This window comes from Phlebotomus papatasi, chromosome 1, assembly GCF_024763615.1.
Source record: "Phlebotomus papatasi isolate M1 chromosome 1, Ppap_2.1, whole genome shotgun sequence".
In the NCBI taxonomy this organism is placed as follows: Eukaryota; Metazoa; Arthropoda; class Insecta; order Diptera; family Psychodidae; genus Phlebotomus; species Phlebotomus papatasi.
The window spans coordinates 11,137,085-11,158,269 of NC_077222.1; the positions used below are offsets into that span (position 1 = coordinate 11,137,085).

The 21,185-nt window shown below is 35.9% G+C and overlaps 2 protein-coding genes across 2 annotated transcripts; one reads left to right on the top strand and one right to left on the bottom strand.

Annotated features, from left to right (window-relative positions):
• Positions 1 to 4,189: 4,189 nt before the first annotated feature.
• LOC129798474 (zinc finger protein 271-like) lies at positions 4,190 to 7,068 on the top strand. The gene is made up of 2 exons (XM_055841630.1): positions 4,190 to 6,490; positions 6,558 to 7,068. The coding sequence occupies exons 1-2, from the start codon at positions 4,263 to 4,265 to the stop codon at positions 6,904 to 6,906; spliced, it is 2,577 nt and encodes an 858-aa protein (XP_055697605.1). The 5' UTR covers positions 4,190 to 4,262; the 3' UTR covers positions 6,907 to 7,068.
• Positions 6,907 to 19,362, bottom strand: LOC129798475 (RNA polymerase I-specific transcription initiation factor RRN3). The gene is made up of 2 exons (XM_055841631.1): positions 17,506 to 19,362; positions 6,907 to 7,172 (listed from the first exon to the last, which is right to left on the bottom strand). Exons 1-2 carry the CDS (start codon positions 19,068 to 19,070, stop codon positions 6,953 to 6,955), a joined length of 1,785 nt encoding a protein of 594 aa, XP_055697606.1. The 5' UTR covers positions 19,071 to 19,362; the 3' UTR covers positions 6,907 to 6,952.
• Between the last annotated feature and the right edge of the window lie 1,823 nt (positions 19,363 to 21,185).

Below are 21,185 nucleotides of genomic sequence, written 5' to 3' on the forward strand. Positions count from 1 at the left end.
ATTAATCTGCAACATTATTCGATTCTAATTTTTCTATTACAAATGTTTGACAAATCTGAGTTGTCGACACTGTACCAGTCGGGTAAAAGTATCTACGTCACTGGCGGTTCGATCTGGCCCACCTTATACTTGAAACATCTTGGGTTTTACTGACGTAAATTTTGTTCCTAAAAGCAATACTTTCGAAAGCCTGATGATGTTATCTCTTCACTTAATTCTCAGGCAATTATTTCAGATAGCAATAACATAGTGTAGAGGTAAGAGTGACAGAGCTTAGAGTTGTCCGAAGTAATTTCAATAACATCAATAACAGTTTTATAAACATATTCATTACATTATTTTTATAATACACTTCATAAAATTTTGCAATCTAAGGACACTTCTTTGAACGTCCTATAGTGCTAAAATTGTATGTATACAACTGCATGTAGATAAAGATTAAGGTCAATATTCTAGAAAACTGTATTGAAATTCTTATATATTGCATGTTAGTCATTCCCAAAAACACAATTTTCTATCTGGATGATTTAAATGGGTGGAAATTCCATCGAGAGGGATGGAAAGTCATCTTTCTCGCTAAGCCATCTCTGGCAAAGCTAATTTTCGCTCAAGAAGAGCAGAAATTAAAATATTTCAATCGGTCAATAATCACAAATCAAGTCTCTATCGTGTCAACCCCATAAAAGACACCCTATTTTGCCATAAATTATAATTATAAAAAACAGAACAGCAGTGCCTCTGAGGATGAATTTTATATCCTGGGGGTTAGGGGGAGGCCCATTAAGAATCCACAGAGTGTTTCTGAGATGTGTAAATTTTACTTGAAAGGCTCAGACGAATTTTTGCCCTTGCCAAGATTTTTTTTCGTTATATTTTCTTCAGCGGGATAATTATTTTATTGTGCTCACAGTGAAAATTGAGAAAATCCTAATCTTTTTTCACTCAAACGCTGAAACGGAACCACCGGAACCACCCTTTCTTGGGATGAAGCTCATTTTAAGATCCAACAATGCCCGTGAATTGCCGTGAATTAGAGAAAAGGCACCATGGAAGACACTTAGCTATTTGCAATAAATTTGCCATGCCTCATAAAAAGATGTGGCAGTATTTTCAGCAGCGAATAGGGTTGTTTTCCCGCCAAAAATACCGCGTCGCATTTTCACGAATAAATGAAAGCGCGTTCGATTGAAACATTATTGCGTCAATTCTGTGAACAAATTAAAACATTATCCTTTCGCAACTATTTTCGGTATTTGCATCAACTCTCGGTATCCCTTTCACTCTTTCTCTTTAATTTTGCTGGACAATAATTTACATAGGGGAAACCGGGGCACCACCAAACACGGGGTACCACCAAACACTGCGATTTTTTAATCGGAAATTGAATATAAGAGGACAAGACCGATAGGAATTTATAGGCACTATAGAGATGCTTGTCCACTGAAGGAATGATCGAGATAGTCCAAGTAGTTTAGAAATAAAAATTCGTGTTTGGTGGTACCCCGTGTTTGGTGGTGCCCCAGTTTCCCCTAACTCTGTTGCGAATTGCGATTCAATAAGTTCCTGGTGCAATTGTTTGTTTTAATTTCATAATTAATTGGAACTTTATTATGAACAGTTTTGTTAAAATTCGAGGAATATTATTAAAAGCATTACAGGAAGTAAGAAGATATCATCTTAATGCCCCGTACCGTCTTAAGGATTAGTCAAGTTATGACTTAGTTTAGAGGAATTATAAACAAAAAATAATTAAACAGAATTCTTGAAATATTTTTAATTAAGCAATCCAGCTTGTTTTCTGTAGGGGAATTCTGTAAAGTCTGACAATGCCATATGACAAATTTTCGTGGTAAAATTCGAGAGCAGGACAGTATTAATGGTCAGTGAGCATTGAATGACCAGTGCAAGGAGCTCTATGAAGCTCTGAGTAATTGATATAAATCCCATTTTCCAATAGTTTGCCTATTTTACCACATAAAAAAAATTAAAATTTGTCATATAACATTGTCATACTGTTATAGAATTCCCGTACTGGTCAGTGTAGACATGAATGCTTCTAGGGAAGACTTTCAAGCTTGGCACACACTCTGGTTTCGAACAGTTCATATTTTTCCCATATTCTTTTAATGAATCTGACCTAATAACAATATAAGTATCTTAATAGCTAATCTTAAGTTTCACATTTCCTGTAAAGATTAAGTGTTCGAAGCCAAAGTATGTGCGAAACCTGAAAGCATTAAGCTAACCTAATAGTTTTTTTTCAAAGCCTGAGGATTAGCAACATTTATGTTAAGATTTTTGTTTTTTTATTTCATAAAACAAGGTATTTTTATTTTAGGAAATTTTTAAGACGGTTGAAATAAAATTATCATTTTTTAGGACCATAAAATTCTTTACGTGTACATTTTTTATAAATCAGATACCTTTAAAACAAGGTTAAAACCTCCAGGGCGAATATTGCATCAGGATTAAATAAAAGAATTATTTATATTCGAGTTTCTCACATGAAACTATAGTTTCATGTGAAACTCGTTTAATTAGTTATTATAATTAAAGTTTAAGGCTTTAGTTTAAGGCTTTAAGGAAAAAGTTTAAATCATATTTCCGGGGTTTTCTATTGAAGAATATGCAGACACTTCAGAAAAACCCTTTTTGTTCACGAAATAGGTAATTATTTCATTTAAAAACTTCAAGAAATTTTACCAATAAAGATTAGCACATAATTTAGCTAAACAAAACGAATAAACAACAGTCACCTTATTGTGTTTTTCATTGGAAAAAATGGTCGATCGATGAAAAATTCGATGGTGAAAAGGTACACTTTTGATTTTTCTGAGAAATTAACAAATTAAAATTTGTGAATATGAACGGATTTTCGCTATATTTGGAGCAAAATTAACTAAATAATGAAACTGTGGTATAAAAAATATATACAGTAGACTCTAGCTAATTCGGCTCTTTTAAGATCGGGCTACTTTTTAATTCGGGCAACAGTTAAATTTGAAAAAAGTTTATTGACATTTTTGAAGTTCGATCGTGCCCCACTTGAGCTTTACTGTCTTTTTTTAACTTTAAAACTTTCTATAAATATGAATTTATACTAATTGTATAGAGGACAGATAGTCCTCCAATAAATCGAATATTGTTTTCCAATAAATTGAATTGAATTGAATTATCGAATGAAGCAAATATGCTCAAATTTGACATGGTTTGTCTTAGTTCTGATGTGTTTTTGCATTATTATGTACGGCGTTATCACACTTGCACATTAAAATTTTAATGTGATTCACATTAATTGTCGCTTGTGAGCGTCCAAATATCTTATTTGTGTCTTTGAGTCATTTAATATTTGGGGTTTTTCTATTTATTGATAAAGAAGTGGACTTGGCCTGCAAAAATAAGTTTAAATTTACCTAAATCATAAATATTTTTCACATTAAAAAATTAAAGAGAAAATCGCATTAATGCTTTTACATCAAATTTTGCGGGCCAAGTCTACCTTTTTATCAACAAATAGATCAAATTTTGAATATAAAATGATTCAAACACACAAATTACACATTTAGACGCTCACAAGCGACAATTGATGTGAATCATATTAAAATTTTAATGTGCAAGTGTGATAACACAGTTAAGGGGTTTTCATGATATTTATAATAAATATGAGTATGTGAAATTAATATGTGGATACAGATGAGCAAAAAAACGTTGCATTTCAAAAGGTTCGTTGCCCGAGAATTTCTCTCTAATTCGGGTGGCATTTTGGTCCCAAATGCCCGAATTTGAGAGAGTCTACTGTAAATATAATAATTTAGTACTGTATGTATTTATTGTGAAAACAATGATGTTTCCATTTTGAGTAGCGAAAAATTTCCATTTGGAGCAGGTTCTGAATTAGCTTAATTTTACTACTTACCAAAAATCTTTACCTTTATGGAGACTTAATTTTAAAATAAAAAAGTATTGCAATTTTATTATATTCAAAAACTAAAAGCAACCTAAATAATTTTTAATTTATGAGTGAATAGGGTAAATAGTAATTAAAAATGAAGTTGATTTTCTAAAAAGATTTTTTTAAGTTTTTACGAATTTCGTAGGAAATTGCATGCAATCGATGCAATCCATGCAACTTAGTTAACGGACAAATTTCAAATTGAAGTAAAATGTTCTTTGGGTAATCCTTCAGTCTGCTAAATAATTTTGACAATGTGAGTTTTGTTTTTGTTTTGATTACGTGGGAAAACTTAATTTTTCACACCAAAATGCACAATCCTGACCAGAATCTTCCGTCCAGTGAGACTCTGATATACGTGTGTAATGAAGAAGCCCAAGATCAGGCGAAGAACATCAGAGATCATGAAAATCTGCAAAATCTCGAAAGTTCTGTACCTGAAGGAGCACCTGGAAGCTTACAATCCCCAAAAGTACAATTCCCCTGCCACCTGTGCCATCAGAACTTCAGTAGGAAGAGCCTCCTGAAGCTGCACCGGAAGTCTCATCAGCTGTCAAAGCCCTATAATTGCAAGGAATGCTCCAGCGGCTTCAACAATCTCGACAACTTCTTGCTCCACATGGTGACGCACAAGACTCCTCCAGTCCGATGTCCTACCTGCAAGGTTGAATTCCAACGAAGATCCAGCATCCGGGGACATATTAAACTGCATTTTAAGAGTGAAAATCTGACTTGTGCGAAATGTGAAGGTGTCTTTTCATTTCAAATGGACCTCCAGGAGCACTCTAAGGAGTGTCTGGGGAAGGAGAGAGTTCCGGCTGAAAAGCCATTTGAGTGTTCAGTTTGCCAGAAAACTTTTGGGAAGAAAAGTGTCCTGAATCGGCATTTATTGATTCACACGGGGAAGAAACCTTTCCGCTGTGACATTTGCCGGCAGACTTTCACCCAGAAAAGCTCCCTGGTGGTCCACAAAGTCATCCACACGGGTGATAGACCCCATCAGTGCCCTAAATGCTCCCTCAGCTTCATCCAGAAGACCAATTTGCAGTGTCACTTGAAAAGACTTCACAGCAGTGACAGCCAGAAGTTTCCATGCAAAGAATGCTCCTGCAGCTTCCGGAAACTAAGTGCTCTGAGTCTCCATGTCAAGAAGATTCACCAGAAAGCTCAGGAGGAACTGGGGAAGGGAAATTCTGGAGAAGATGAGCAGGGGAAGTTTGTGAAGTTCACGGAATTCCGGGAAGATGGAACCAAAGTTCTGCATGCAGTAAAGGAGCTCCGGGAGGGAAATAGAAAGGTTCTGGAGTGCAATTTCTGCCAGAGGAAGTTGGAGGATTTCTGTGGGTGGCTTCAGCATCGACAGGAGCATGTGAAACCGCATCCGGAAGCCAAGAAACTGCCGGAAGGGCCGGAAAGAGCCCTGCCTGGCCGGAAGAGGCAGTTTCCGGAAGAAGCTGAAGAAAAAAAGACAGAGCCAGCGACAATTGTGTTCCAATGCAGCCGGTGCCCTTTGAGCTTCAGCCAGAAGACAAAATTTACTGCCCACTTGCGCCAGCACAACAGAGAACTCTCCCTGGAGCGAAAACTGAAGGCTGTGACGGAGACTATTGTCGCTAGGCCGCATCAGTGTACAATTTGTCCCATGAGATTCACGAAGAACTGTCACTTGAGGGAGCATCTGATGCGACATCAGAACATCCGGCCGTTCCAGTGCGCAGTTTGTGGGAAAACTTTCTCCACCAGAACCATCCTCGAGGTCCATGGACGCTGCCACACTGGCCAGAAACCCTACTGCTGCCTAATGTGCGACAGGATGTTCACAACAGCATCCGCCTGCAGGAGGCATGCAGAAGTCCACAGCGTTGAGAAGAAATACGAATGCCAGAAATGCAGGAAGAGGTTCAAAACCCAGGAATCCTTTAGGAAACACTCAATAATTCACGATGGGATGGTGCAGCAGGTGGATAAGGCTCCGGTAGAGTCAGAAAATACCCCTCAAATTCCTCTTCCTGAACTCACAGACCCCGTCCGGGAAGAAATTGTCCTTCAGCAGCCACTTGAGAATATTCCGGAAATTGATGGTCAGTGGCTGGATGAAAATCAACCAAAAACCTTTATAGTCATCCTGGATGATCAGAACTTCGAGCCTGTTGAGGAATTTCTGCCTGTTTTGGATGATACTGTGAGAAATTCACAGGAATTGTCACCTAACCTCATAAAAATCAGTCCGGTCGATGGGGAAACTGACAGTACAACAATCTTCTCTTGGACACCGCAGAAGCGTCAGAAACCACCTGAAGAGGAATATATACTTCCTTCGCTCGAGCCCATTGCCCTTCCTGCCCAGGAAATCCCTCAAATCAGTGAAAAATCCCGGAATGAAAAAAACTACAAGAAATGCCCGAATTGTTCGAAGAAATTCATCAAGCCAATTGATCTCCGAAGGCATCTGAGGACTCACACAGGAGAGCGTCCCTTTCGCTGTGAGGAATGTGGGAAATCCTTTTCCCTGGAATCCACCCTGAGGAATCACCGAAGGTAGGTCCTTCTTTCGAAAAATCCGCTTTTGACGCATTCAAATAACTTCCTGGACTTTTTCCACCAGGATCCACTCAAATGACAAACCAAAGTTCACCTGCGTGACTTGCTTGAAGGACTTCTCCTCCAAGGACAACCTAAAAACCCACCTGACCGTCCACACGGGAGTAAAGTCCTTCGAGTGCCTCTACTGCGACAAACGCTTCCGGACGCTGTCCAACAGGAATGCCCACCACTCCACCCACCTCAAAAAAATCAACAGCACAATCCAGGCAGAAGCAGAAAACTCCCTAAGAACAGTTCCCTCCTCCAGGGAAGTACTCTCGAGCCCTGAAACCCTCACTGAAGACCCTGAAAACCCTGAAGTCCCTGAAAACCTTCCCCCTCTCATTCCCATCCAATCTCAAACACTGTGATTCAAATAATTTATCAAGATTTATTAGAAAAATCTTATTTTTTGATTTATGCGTGAAATCCCGGCGACAGACTGTAGCCAAATTGCATTTCGGGACTCTTGGCCAGATCGCTAGAGGATACCTTCACGCGTTTTTCCGCAATAAAGTCATCTTCATCACCAATTGTGTCTTTCCTTTTTCGCCTAGCTTCATCTTCCTCAACTGGCTTTTCCTCAGCCTCGCTCGCTTGGTATTTCAGGTAAATCTTCTCGATGTACTTTGAGGATCTGAAAAGAAGAGCCGTTAAAATTTGAATTTCGCAAGGGGGAAACAATCCAGCTCCGTGGTGTACAAATAAAAAAAAATTCAGAGAATTTCAATTTTAATTTGAAAAAAATTAATAGACCTTGATATTTTTTTTCAATAAAATCTGATATCTTTTTAATTAAAAAGGGGAATGAAAAATAATTTAAAATATCCTAAATCTAAATAGATTCAATAGAAAAAGGCAGGGGCATGACATTTCCTATGTTTCTAGCGAGCCGAAAAAACTTTTGAGTTTATTAGCTGTTTTCTGTCATTGTATAATGAATTAGCAAAAAATACTAATACACAATAAAAGCCAATTCAATAACGAAGAGGCAACCGAAAACCTTAAATTGGCAATCTACATAGTTTTGGAGATATCTCGTGAAATGTGTCCGAAAACAGGGAAAAATTACACTAAAACTGATCGCATTTTTCAGAGCTAATGTAACCCTCCTGGAAAAAGGAGTGGCAAAGCATCCCAACCTTTGAGAAGTTCTCGAATTCATGACTTAAATAGTATACCTCAAAAGTACTTTCCGATCATTTATCATTTACCGGTTCTCAAACGATTTGAACCGATTCATAAATCACTCTAAAGATCGAACAAAATAGTTTGAAGAGTAATAAAATTGATTTTCGGACAAAAATTACTTATCGGTTCACGACTGATTTGAATCGATTTTATAAATCACTCAAAACATAACCGATTTATGATCATCATCAAAAATGAGCGAGTTTCTCGCAAAATATGCATCGAATGGGTGTGATAAATTTCAAGTATAGTAAGGCCATGTAACTGCGACGATTGCAAAACTCGGATGCCACAACTGATTTAACTCCGATAAATCCACTTTAAATATAATTTATATTTTTATTCCCATAATTAATCACTGCAGTAACATGATATAACTATTCTAATTTAAGAAAAACCAAAAATTATATTTTTATCGATTTAATAAGTGGGTGAAACAAATATATTTCAAACTCGGGTCACCTGGATTTGTACTAAAAATTTCGTTTCCAAGAAAGTTTTGCTGTGAATGGGAATTGATGGAATAAAACTTTAAAAAAATGTTTTTGAAATAATATCTTCTCATTTTTATGCATTAAACTTTTCCTTAAAATGAGCATCCGAGTTTCATCGAATTCAACGAAGTTAGAAAAAAAGCATCGCAGTAACATTCTTGCGCATATATTAATATTATCGTAATTTTATTAATTTTCTTCAATATTATTGCTAAAATTCATTTTTTTATCATGATTCTAAATGAAACAAAGAATAATTCTATTGATTTGGAATGGGGAAAAAATATTTCATCAGTTCAGAAACGAGCGTTAAAATCGTACTTTCTGAAAAGCATCGGAATTACCTCGCTTTATAATAGTTTCGATATTTTAATGCAGAACTGTAAATGTAAGGACTTTAAACAATTTGTAGGTTATTTACAGCATAGACTCACATTGCTGACCATAAAGATGAATAAAAACAAATACAGTACCCGTTCTCTAATCCAGATCAGCGTAATCCGGACTAGTTCTCGGCGGTTACATTTAAAATAATTTTGAGGTTATGTATACATGTGTGTTCAGCAATGAAAATGAATTATCCTGTGATGTTTTTGTTTAATAAATGAAGTACAATAGCCTAGAATTCTATAATTATGTCTTTGAATCTTTAAATCTTTACGTCGAACAAATTCAAAAAATCCATCCGGATTACAAAGCGGGCATTGTAACAAAGTACAGTAGACTCTCTCAAATTCGGGCATTTGGGACCGAAATGTCACCCAAATTAGAGAGAAATTCTGGCGACAAACTTTTGGAAATGCAACGATTTTTTATTTATCTGCATACACAGTTTACACACTCATAATATCGTAAATTGCATGAAAACCACACACCATGCCAAATTTGAGCATATTTGATTCATTTGAGAATTATAATCAAATTTGAAAAATGACAACAAATTTTTTTCAAATGTAACCGCTGCCCGAATTAAAAAGTAGCCCGATCCTTAAAGAGCGGAACTAGCGAGAGTCTACTGTATCATAACAAAAATCTGTAATTCATTAAGATCCAATGCTTACCTTATTTAGTATTCAAAGTTCTTAATTTTTTGTTACAAGACAAATAGAAAAGCAATATTGATTTGTTCCAAGGCATATTGTACAATTTTGCCTTCAAATCTGAAGGTACGTGCCTCTGAATCTAGAAAAAGTTTCTGAAAATATTGCTATCGAAACATCAAACGAGGTATTATTTATAAGCCTGACTGTCAGTTCGATTTGGCCCACCTTATACTTGAAACGAAACATCTTGGCTGACCATACTCCTAGATATAAATCTTAGATATAATATATCTATATCTCCAATTTATTTTGAATTGTGAGGTTATGTTGGATTTACTCTAAAAAAAATCCATAATTAAAAAGGTAATAGGAATACGGCAATGGTTTTAGGGCAGAATCATATAGACAATAAAATGCTCGCCGTAGCCTCACCGTATTTCGTTAATTTACGCATTTTCATTGCAATTCTTACGCAAATTCTCGATTAACGTAATACCTTATGTCATACTAGGCGGCACTAGGTGAAAATAATATAAGAAAATTGAAGAAATAAAACGAAAATTCGATAAACGGTGAGCAAAAAGAACTGTACGATTCTTACAGTTTTTTTGCTCACCGTTTATCGCATTTTCGTTTTATTTCTTAATTTTCTTATATTATTTTCACCTAGTGCCACCGAGTATGACGAGTATGACATAAGAAGGTAATACAATAATGGAAAATTTGTGTAAGAATTGCAATGAAAATGCGTTAATTAACGAAATACGGTAAGGCTACGGCGAGCATTTTATTGTCAATGTGATTCTGCCCTTAAGATTAGAGTCTCAAAGGAATAGTAGCGGAGATGACGTACGGAACACTTTTTTTTTGGAAAAGCTGGAATCTGAGACTTTTTTTCAGAGAGTACCTCTTGAATTTTCTTTTTCGATGTCCAACTATAGAGCCACTGAGAACAGCTGTAAAAGTGTGCTTCCACTAACGAAAAGTATTTTTTCAGATTCTTTTCAAGTGTTCATTCTGTGTTCTTTCAAGATGATCAATAAAACAATGAAAAATAAAACACCATTCGAATACTTTTATTGCTTATTTTTCAGCTTTTTCACCAATTTTCATTAAATGTACAGTAATGGTTGCTTCCGGTGGCAAATTGCTGTAGATAAAATTTCTTTGATGATCGCAATAATCAACAAATTTTTGTGTGTAAATAGGTTCAGCTCCCAGTTTCCTTATCATTTTCTTCCCATCATCTGTGACTGAAAGGTCTACGGTATATTTGAATCCCAGCAGAACTGCATGATCAATACTCTGTTGCATGAGTTTTATACCCAATGATAGTTTTCTGTAGTCCGGTCGAAGAGTACCTATAGACAGGTATAGGGCGTCTTTTACGTTGTATCTTTGTCCTATTTTTGCTTGAAGTTTCATTTCTTCAGCAAAAATTATTCCACTTAGATCATTTGGGTATCCTCGCAGAGTGACAAGATCATTGAGCTTCTTGACATACTCACGTGATTCGTCTTCATTGAACTTGTTTGCTAGGGCTACTCCAATTAGTTCTTGTTTTTCATCATCAGTGAAAGCGAGTACTGAAGTTCCTGATTCCATGGTTTTGGCATAGTGTTCCCTGTTTTCAGGAGATTGAGATGGTATTGCACGTTGATAAGTGGGAATGAGTGGGAGGAAGTTCTTTTTGAGGAATTCCATTACTGATTCGAAGTCTCCCCTTTCAGCTAATCGAATTAGAATTGGACGATTTTTTATGCACAACCTAGACCATCCTGACACACTCATTTTGGAAATAATACTGAGCTACATTGACTTATCTTCGTCGTTGAATTGTCTTCTTATCTCTCATTCTTACACTTCATCTGTAAATTATCTTCTATCGGACAACTTTATCTCTGAATTATCAAATACACCACCAAAATAGACTGTAAGAAAATATTTTAGAACTCTGCAAAGATTATTATAGAATAGCGAAAGTTTTCAGGGTCATAACTGCAATCTAATTGGAAGAATTTGTCTGATAGCAGAAAATTTACAGCTGAAGTTAGAAAATTAAAGATAAGAAGATAATTAAACGACCCAGATAAGCCAATGGCTCAGTATCATTGTTACCATGAACGTGTCAAGATTGTGCTTAAAAAATCGCCCAATGCTAATTCGATTAGCTGAAAAGGATGATTTTGGTCAAGTATTGGAATTCCTGAAAAAGAATTTTCTTCCGCTACTTCCTACGTATCAAACAGGAATACCATCTCAATCTCCAGAGAATAGGGAACACTACACAAAAATCATGGGATTAGGAACTTCAGTGCTCGCTTTCACCGATGACACAAAGCAAGAACTGATTGGAGTAGCTTTAGCAAACAAGTTCAATGAAGACATATCCCGTGAGTATCTCAAGAAACTGAAAGATCTTTCCATTCAGCGAGGATACCCAAATGATCTAAGTGGAATAATTTTTGCTGAAGAAATGAAACTTCAAGCAAAAATTGGAGAAAGACACAATGTTAAAGAAGCACTTTACATGGCCGTGGGATGCATTCGATCGGATTTCAAGAGACTTTCACTGGGTAGAATTATCGTGCAGAAATCTATTCATCATGGAGCTCAAATGGGCTTGAAAGTTGCCATAGAACTTTCCTATACAGACGAAGGAAAGAAAGCGATAGAAAAATTGGGATTTGAACCTATTTACACACAAAAATTTGTTGATTATCGCGATCATCAAGGAAAATTCATTTACAGCACTGTTTCGCCTGAAGCTAGAGTTATTGTACATCATATGAAAATTTCCATGAAATAAACTTATAATATTTTATTATAACTAAATGGTTGGAATTATTACATAAAACAACGATAAAACTCTCATATTCTTTTATGGCATTTCATAGTTAATTTAGTCTTCAAAAAAGATTATTCATCATATTTAACAACACTTGCCTGACGGCATATAATTTTTAGTTGAATATAAAAGAAAGGAGAGTTAAGAGACAGACTCTTCAGGCAAAGGTAACACCTCAGTATCGCTGCGACTATGACCATCTTTAAATTGTGCTTGAAAAATCGCCCAATGCTAATTCGATTAGCTGAAAAGGGAGACTACGATCTAGTAATGGATTTCCTAAAAAAGTACTTCTTCCCATCGGTTCCGACCTATCAATCGGGATTACCAGCTCAATCCCCAGAGAATAGGGCACACTACTCCCAAACCATGGAATCAGGGACTTCAGTGCTCGCTTTCACCGATAACACGAAGCAAGAACTGATTGGTATAAGCTTAGCGAATAAATTCAATGAAGACGAATCCCGTGAGTATCTCAAGAAACTCAAAGAACTGTCCACTTTGCGAGGATACCCAAACGATCTCAGTTCATTGATTTTCGCTGAAGAAATGAAACTTAACGCAAAAATAGGAGAAAAGTACAACATTAAAGAAGCAATATACCTATCTATATGTAGTGTTCGATCGGATTTTATGAAACTATCACTGGGTAAATTTCTCATACAGCAAAGTATTGAGCAAGGATATCAATTAGGATTCCGTCTTGCAATTGGACTTTTAGTTACAGAAGAAGGAAAGAAAGTAACAAAAGCAGTAGGAGGTGTACCAATTTACACCCAAAAATTTATTAATTATCGCGATCATCAAGGAAATTTTATATACAGCCATCTTTCACCGGAAGCAAACATTACTGTCAATGCTATGAGACTTGGTAAAAAATAAGTTAAAGTTGTGCAATAAAGTGTGTCTCTTCAAATTGTTTTAGAGATTTTACCTTGTTTATTTTTTTATTTCTCATTTGAAAGTAAGCGTATTATGTTTCCACACGTATCTCATGCTCTGACGCAAAATCTCTGGTTTTTCATGAAAATGAAAAAGAATAAAAGGACCATTTGAGCGAACGTTGCTTACCAAGGTTCGCACATTGGATGGTATAGGTTCGTCATTGCATTTTTTCCTGAAATAGTTCTTACTCAATTGAAAATTATTTATCTATTGTTAGATATGACCATGTTCTTTTAAGATCGGGCTACTTTTTAATTCGGGCAGCAGTTAGGGTAAATGTCCTAATCCAAAACCATTTCCAAACGCTTTAACTTTGACAGAAGATTCAACACATTAAGTTCATATTTTTTCTGAAGAGAATTACATAAATTTTCTCCTTGACTCTTCTAGAATGTTACTCTTTAGTGAAAATTCTTTAGATATAATTTGAAAACTTTTTAAATACAAGAAAAATACGCGAGTGTAAAATGTTCTATTGGAAACATATTAATTCAAATGGAGACAAGGGAAAGTTTCTAATTGGAGACAAACAGTGTAAGTGAAACCGCGACGAAAAGCTTCCAAAACCTTGTTGAGTTGCTCTTGAGTGCAGGATTTGTTCTTATTCCTGTTCTTTTCTCCTTTCCCATCTAAAACAATAAGTAAATCTCTCCAAAAAATATATTTCCGGGGTTTCCTATTGAAGCATTTGCAGAAACTTCAGAAAAACCCTTTTTGTTCATGAAATAGGTAATTATTTCATTTGAAAACTTCACGTACCGTTAACAATAAAGATAAACACTTAATTTAGCTAAAATTAGTCAGAAATATGTCATAAATGTTAAACAAAACGAATAAACAACAATCACCACATTGTGTTTTTCATTGGAACACATGGTCGATCGGTGAAAAATTCAATGGTGATAAGGTACACTTTTAATTTTTCTGAGAAATTAACAAATTAAAATTTGTGAATATGAATGGATTTTCACTTTATTTGGAGCAAAATTAACTAAATAATGAAACTGAGGTATAGGAAATATATACAGTGCCCGCTCTCTAATCCGGATCGCCGTAATCCGGACGAGTTATCGACGGTTACATTTAAAATCATTTTGAGTTTATGTATGCACGAGTATTCAGCAACAATTCAGCAATGAAAATGAATTATCCTGTGATGTTTTTGTTTAATAAATGAAGTATAATAGCATAGAATTCTCTAATTATGTCTTTTCAAACTTCTTTAAAACTTTTATTCTAATTCTAGAAAAAAACTTGTGTTATATTTTCGAGACGTTGAACAAATTCAAAAAAATCATCCGGATTACGAAGCGGACATCTGTCATATTGTCTCCCAATCATCCGGATTACGAAGCGGGCACTGTAAATATAATAATAAGGTACTGTATTTATCATGAAAACAGTGACGTTTCCATTTGGAGTAGCGAAAAATTTCCATTTGAAGCAGGTTTTAAATTAGCTTAATTTACCATATCACTTATTTATTTATCACTCTTTTTTTATATCACTTATTATTGTTATACGATCACAGTTTTTGAATTATTATATGCTCACTTTTATTTTTTTTTTGTTTCCCCCCTTACCTGTCCCCCCCTACCAAGGTCTTAGGCCTTTAGGCCTATTTTGACCAGTATCCTGTGTTGAAAATCCTTTAAAAACCAAAAACGTCCACAAAAATATATACCAAAATCATCAATCTATAAATTAAAATATCTCCCAAATACTGAGGAAAAACAATAAATATTTAAGACGGGAACTTTACACATTAATGGCCGTACTGTGCTCACTTTTATTTCTTTGATATTATTTGTAGATCTCTTTATAATATGTTTCTTCGTTTGCTATTTTAAGAATATTTTATATGCTCAGTTTTTCATTATTAATGCACTTATACTTTTCTCTTATATCATTAAATATTCTGCATTGGATCACTATTTGATTTATATCTTCCACGATTTCGTACTTATCGAATAATTCTGTGTCTTCTTTTTTTATTAGTTTTAGAAACTTCTTGTCACAGCAATGTCCACTTCTAATCCTTTGGATTATTTTTATTTGATCACTTCTTAAATTTATATTTTTGAACCATAGTTTTTTTTCTAATATTCAATGTCTGATTTCATGGTTGAATTTTCCTTTAGTTTCACAATTTTTTTTCCACAAATTTGTCTTTTTTCACATGAATTCTTTTCTTGTTCTGTCCACATCTTTTCTATTTAAGCTACATTCGATACATATCGCGGATTTTCGTGGCTCGCGAAGTTTCTCGCGGGTCGCGAAATTTTTCGCGGGTTTTCGTGGCTTGCGAAGTTTTTCGCGGATTTTCGCCGGTCGCGAAAAACTTCGCGGATTTTCACGGGTCTCGAAATTTTTCGCGGATTTTTGTGGCTCGCAAAATTTTCCGTTGTTTTTCGCGGATTTTCTCGGGTCGCGAAATTTTTCGCGGATTTTAGCGATTCAAGTTTGAGGCCTCTATCTCTCATAGTTTGCGAGAAAATCGACTTTAAAGTTGTTTAGACGTTTTTATGTATTTCTCTTCGATTTTTTTTTTCATTTTCAAGTGAAATTTTTGTCAATCTCTGATAGATTCCGAGAAAATCGACTTTAAAGATTTTTTAGACATTTTTAAACATTTCTCATCCATTTTTTTTTTTCATTCCTTTAAGAATTATTTAACGAAATTTGCATTATTTACTGGCACTGGCTTTTTTCTAATTACAGTAGACTCTCGCTCAATCGGCTCTTTTTCAATCGGGCGAAAAATTTGTTGACAATTTTCACGTTTAATTATGAAGCTAATTTGCTCAAATTCGCTGTAGTTCTTCCTATTTTATCGTGATTCTTTATAATTGAGCGCTTTTTGTGGAATTTACAAAGACTTAGACGCCCAAATCTATCAATAAACCGGATGACATTTTGCCCCAAATGCCCAATTGAGAGAGTCTACTGTATGTACGTGACTTCTGAATGTAAGGTTATGTAAGATCTAACTTAAAAAGTACAAGTGCAAACACCGGCATAAAGTAAAATTATAACCTGAAAAACTCAAAATTTGTAAAAGATTCGCTAAATTCTCAAAGAAGGATTTATAGAACTTTTCTTTCTAACCTCAATTTGTTAGATATTCATTCAAATTTTTTAGGTTATTTAGGACATTTTAAGGCAATCTTTACTAATTTTAATGGCGCTGGCACACCTCTTCAATTTAGTGAAATTCAATCGATTGAAATTTTAACCTCTTATTCTTTTAAACTGAAATAAGATAGGGTGGAATAACCGGCTATCGCCATGTTTAGGAAAAAATTAAATTCATTTAATCATAACTTTTGAATCCTTGTTACAAGATAAGTCAAATTTGACACAAAGTTACTTAGATGTATTGGCTCTAGATACGTGAAAATAATAATCCTAGAACGCTGGACTACTTAAAAAACTGATTTTTATTAATAATGCAAAAATAACCATTTCGTCGCCACTTTTTACCACTTTTCGCCAGTTTTGTAAAATTTGTAACCACTTCTCGCCACCCACTTGAAAAGAACCACACTCGGTTATTTTAGGCAATGCTATGAAAAGAATACATTCACCATTTCTCTTTCCTTGTGATCACTTTATTATTAGTCTCTTTAAATGATTTTTCTTCACTTTTATTTGAGAAATCAAATTATGGGGCTTTTGCAGAAAGTAAACAATGCAGATTTGACAACTGAAGTGTTAGCGTCGCCTATTGAAAAGATATGGCGACAGGTGGTAAAATCAATTCCAGAATATTACCGCTTCTCGCCATGCCTCATTTTTATACAAAAATAATATAAAATGAAATATTAATTGACTAAATACAAATTTTATGTATTCCACAAATGCAATTAAATATTCAATAGACAAATTATTTACCTAAATAGGTATTTTTGGCCTGATGAAAATTTGACGACACTTAGTACATTTGGTAAGAGATGTTGGATTCGATGCACTTGCTTAAAATATTGCTCTAAAAAGTGATCAAAATCGTGAATCCAAAACGAATAATTATTATTTTTCGATTCTATGCGTAGAAGCAGAAACAATACAAAAAAATTGCGACTCATTTATTTCATAAATTGCGAAAAATAGCGATTTCAATGTAAGTGGCGAGAAGTGGGGCACTGGCGAGAAGTGGGGCACTGGCGAGAACTGGTGATTCCACCCTATGTTTGTCTCTTTCAATTTTCCAATTTCAATTTTAAATTTCATTTGACAGAAAGAGACAGCTGTATCTGATCTCAGTTTGAAAGTGTAAAAGGTAAAATTTCAATAAAAATCGATTGAATTTCATTAAATTGAAAAGGTGTGCCAGCGTCATAAGGAAATTTAGGTCCCATAAAAAAGTTTTTCTATGTACACCTCAAATGCTGACTTGCTCTCCCTTGATATTTTTTTGAAAATTTTTTTTGTAGGAAATTTTTTACTTACTTTTTGAGAAGAAACGGATCAAAGGGGAAAAAGGTGTCTAGGGACTCTTCAGGCATCTCTACGTCACTCATGTAGACAGTGGCCAGTTTCTTCCTGGCATTGCGCTCCAGGATCGTGTGGCAGTAGGTCAGTTGATGAGCTCTCGTGACTCCGGCAAATGCTGTGGCGATGGGAGGGAGGCAAACTCTGAGTGGATTGAGTGGCGAGGTGACAATGGCTGACAGATGGAGGGATTGCAGGAACATGAGGCTCTTCTTGTCACTGGTCAAATCCCGACTCCGGAAAGCTATTACGTAGAAGATGGCCTGGCAGATGGAGAAGAAGACTCCATGGGCCCGGATTGAGCCATCGCTGCGGGAGGAGTCGTAGCCGGAGATGTATTGATGGGCAAAGCCACAGAATTCCTTTAGCATCTGCCTCAGGAGTTCCAGGGGCAGGAATTTTGCCCTGGCCATGAGGCTGGCAATGTAGAAAATTGAGACTTGGCGGATAGCCGGAGCCACATTGGGATTGCACACTTTGGCCCAGAGATTGCTGACGAAGTGCTGGACGAAGGCCGGTCGGAGGCTCATGGTGTAGAAGATGAAGAACTGAATGTGATGGGGATTGTGAGCAGGAAGGATTACTGTCTCAAAGACATTCATTATGCTTCTAAATGTCTGCTCTGAGGATGTTGAATTTGTGGTAAATGTCTGTTCTAGGAATTGGAAAAGTTTCCCCAGGCAGATGTCCAGGGATTCTGCCAGGGAATTCTTCATTTCATCCGGTCTGTACTCCCGGACATCGTCCATTTCAAAGATATCCTCCATCTCTTCCTCATCTTCTGCCTCTTCAATCTCATTCCTCGGAGCATTGACGTCGACTTTCAGGAGACGTGTCAGGACAATTTTGAGGATGTCTTCTGTGAACACGGGCTGGTAGCTGAGCATCCAGAAGATGTTGTGAATGTAGCCACTGAGAATGTGCGGGGAGCGTTTGAAGTAGGGAAAGAGGGTATCGATGGCTCGAATGATCACAGAAGATGCCATTGGAATTAATTCTACTAGCTTAGCCAGTACCTCATGGACATCATTCAATTTCTCCCGGATTTCCTCATTGGGAGTCCCAAGAGGCCAATTAACAGCTGCATTTTCCTCAGGAATCCACGTACTAACTAGTCTATCAATCCCATGTCGAGCATATTTATTGTGGGTCACTAGCAATTCCAGCAGGAAACCTTTGAATTCTTCCCGGATCTCCGGACTCTTCTCTGTCCAATTCAGGGAGAGAATTGTCTCGACAAATCCTTTGAATTCTGGCTTTAGCAGATGTATACACTCTTTGGAATTCCTCACTATCCTCAAGAAGATATCATCCGTCAGCACGGAAGTCTTCATCATCATGATATATTCCTCATAGTCGGCAAAATTGCCCTCCATGGCATTCTTGAGGACATCCTGCACAGTCTTCTGACATGTTATGCTAAATCTCACCTTATTCTGCACCTCCTGGAACGCCCGATCACGTCCAATCGTAGAATGATCCTTCAGGATGGACGTTAGTGTCCTTTCACTGATTACTGACATTTTTCCTGGCGTTCCTGGCCCATGTGCTTCCACGAGGTTAGACAATGTTTGGCTTATTTTCCCCAAAAACACTCTGTATCTCACTATTTATTCACTTCCTACACACTCCTTGGTATCCCTTCTATCACTTTTCACTAAATTCACTGGAAAATTGAACAGTTTTCCCAAAGATTTCACAATTTTTTGCAACTTCCTAAATAGCACAGCTGAGCACACCCTAAATTAAATGCGTACTGCGGAAATTGTCCTACTGAAGGTCGACGGAAAAATCCAACAAACTGCTAGAAAAGGCCTATTCGAACAAATCTTACTGAAAATGGAAAAATTTTTGCTTTTGACAAAAATGATAAGAAAATATCAGAAAATACCTGAGAAAAACACTTTCAGAGCCGTAAAATTCTATAAAATTGAACAAAATTCAACAAAATAAATTTCAAATGGGCTCACTCCAACGGTGGCCATGTTCAGTGTTGCCAACTGAAGGAGATTTTCCCTCGATTTAGTAGAGTGGGCATCTAGCTCCTCGCGTCATTTAGGGTCATATGACCCGGGGAAAAAACAATTTTTTTGACTTATTTACATTAATTGAAATCTATCGGTTTGTGCACGACATCATAATAGAAGGATGTAAGATTCTTGGTTAATTTTCTCAAGACTCCAGATATTCAGGAAAAGAAAATATTTGAGATCAAAAATCACGAATTTCGAACTTTGTGAAATGACTTTTCTTTTCCAAAATTTTTAATATTAATTTTTTTTTTCAGCAAAAAGTTCTTTAGAGACACAAAATAGAATATCCAAAGAATGTATGTTGCATATTTTGATATAATAAACTACTCTCAATTTTCCAGAAAAGCGTGTAGAATTTTCCGGGTCATATATGACCCTATTGTCTCCAAGGGTAACAGTGTTCTCGTCCCAAACCTATAGCGAAATATACAGTAGACTCTCACTCAATCGGCTTTTTTTCAATCAGGCGAAAAATTTTGTTGACAATTTTCACGATTAATTATGAAGCTAATTCGATCAAATTCGCTGTATTTCTTCCTATTTTATCGTGATTCTTTATAATTGAGCGCTTTTTGTGGAATTTACAAAGGCTTTGACGCTAAATTCTATCGCTAAATCGGATGACATTTTGCCCCATATTCCCGATTGAGAGAGAGTCTACTGTAGTTGGGACATTGTTATTCTTTGTGAAATGCAGGTGGGACATCTTGCTCCTGGACATTTCATCTTATATCTGATGAATTATAACATATTCTACAATATTTTAGAGTATTCTGCAAGCGTCTCATATTGTGCAATTGTATTGTGTGTGAATAAATATGTGGATAAGTTTATTTTTGCCAAATACCACTCAAAATATTGTGACAGTGACTGTTCAAGGGACTACCATTAAGATTTCTTGAACACCAGGAGTACAGTGTTCATCAAGACAATCCAGTTTGCCATGGTTTTGGCCAAATTAGTAACTTCAAGCAAAAAAAAACTGTTAAAAAGCCCGTGATATAGATTTTGAAAATGGTATGTACACTTCCCTTGAGAGGTGTGATTAGGAGAGAATCATACCTAACCGAGCTCTTAACTGACCGTCAGAATGCAGGGAAAAAATGGTTTTCCGAGTGTCAAAAAAACATGTGTTAGAAAAATAGCTTAAAATTGATTTTTAATGCGTGATATCTCCTACAAACGGTGAAAACAAGTAGATGAAAGTCTCATCTAAGTAGTTGATGCCCAAATTTTTGTGTCCGGTGTAATGTTTTTGGGGAAAATGAGGCTCACAGAGGTGGGAAAAAATGGTACGAAGCTGAGTTAACCAGGGCACATTCGTAAAAATGCCGCTACATTTTCATTTTCCTGTAGAGGAAAATCCAAGGACTTCCAGGAATTTTGTGAGGCAGAATTATGAACCCAATAAACAAGATATTTTTTTGATATACAGTAGAGTCTCGCTATAGGCCATCGCTCTATAGTCCACAATTTATCGACCGTTGATTTCAAAACACTGATTTTAAGTTAGGTTATGTTTTTTAGTATGCGACATGCATAATTATTTTAATATTTTTGGCAAACTTTATTAAGTAGTTGTGATAATTGTGATCCACAATGAAG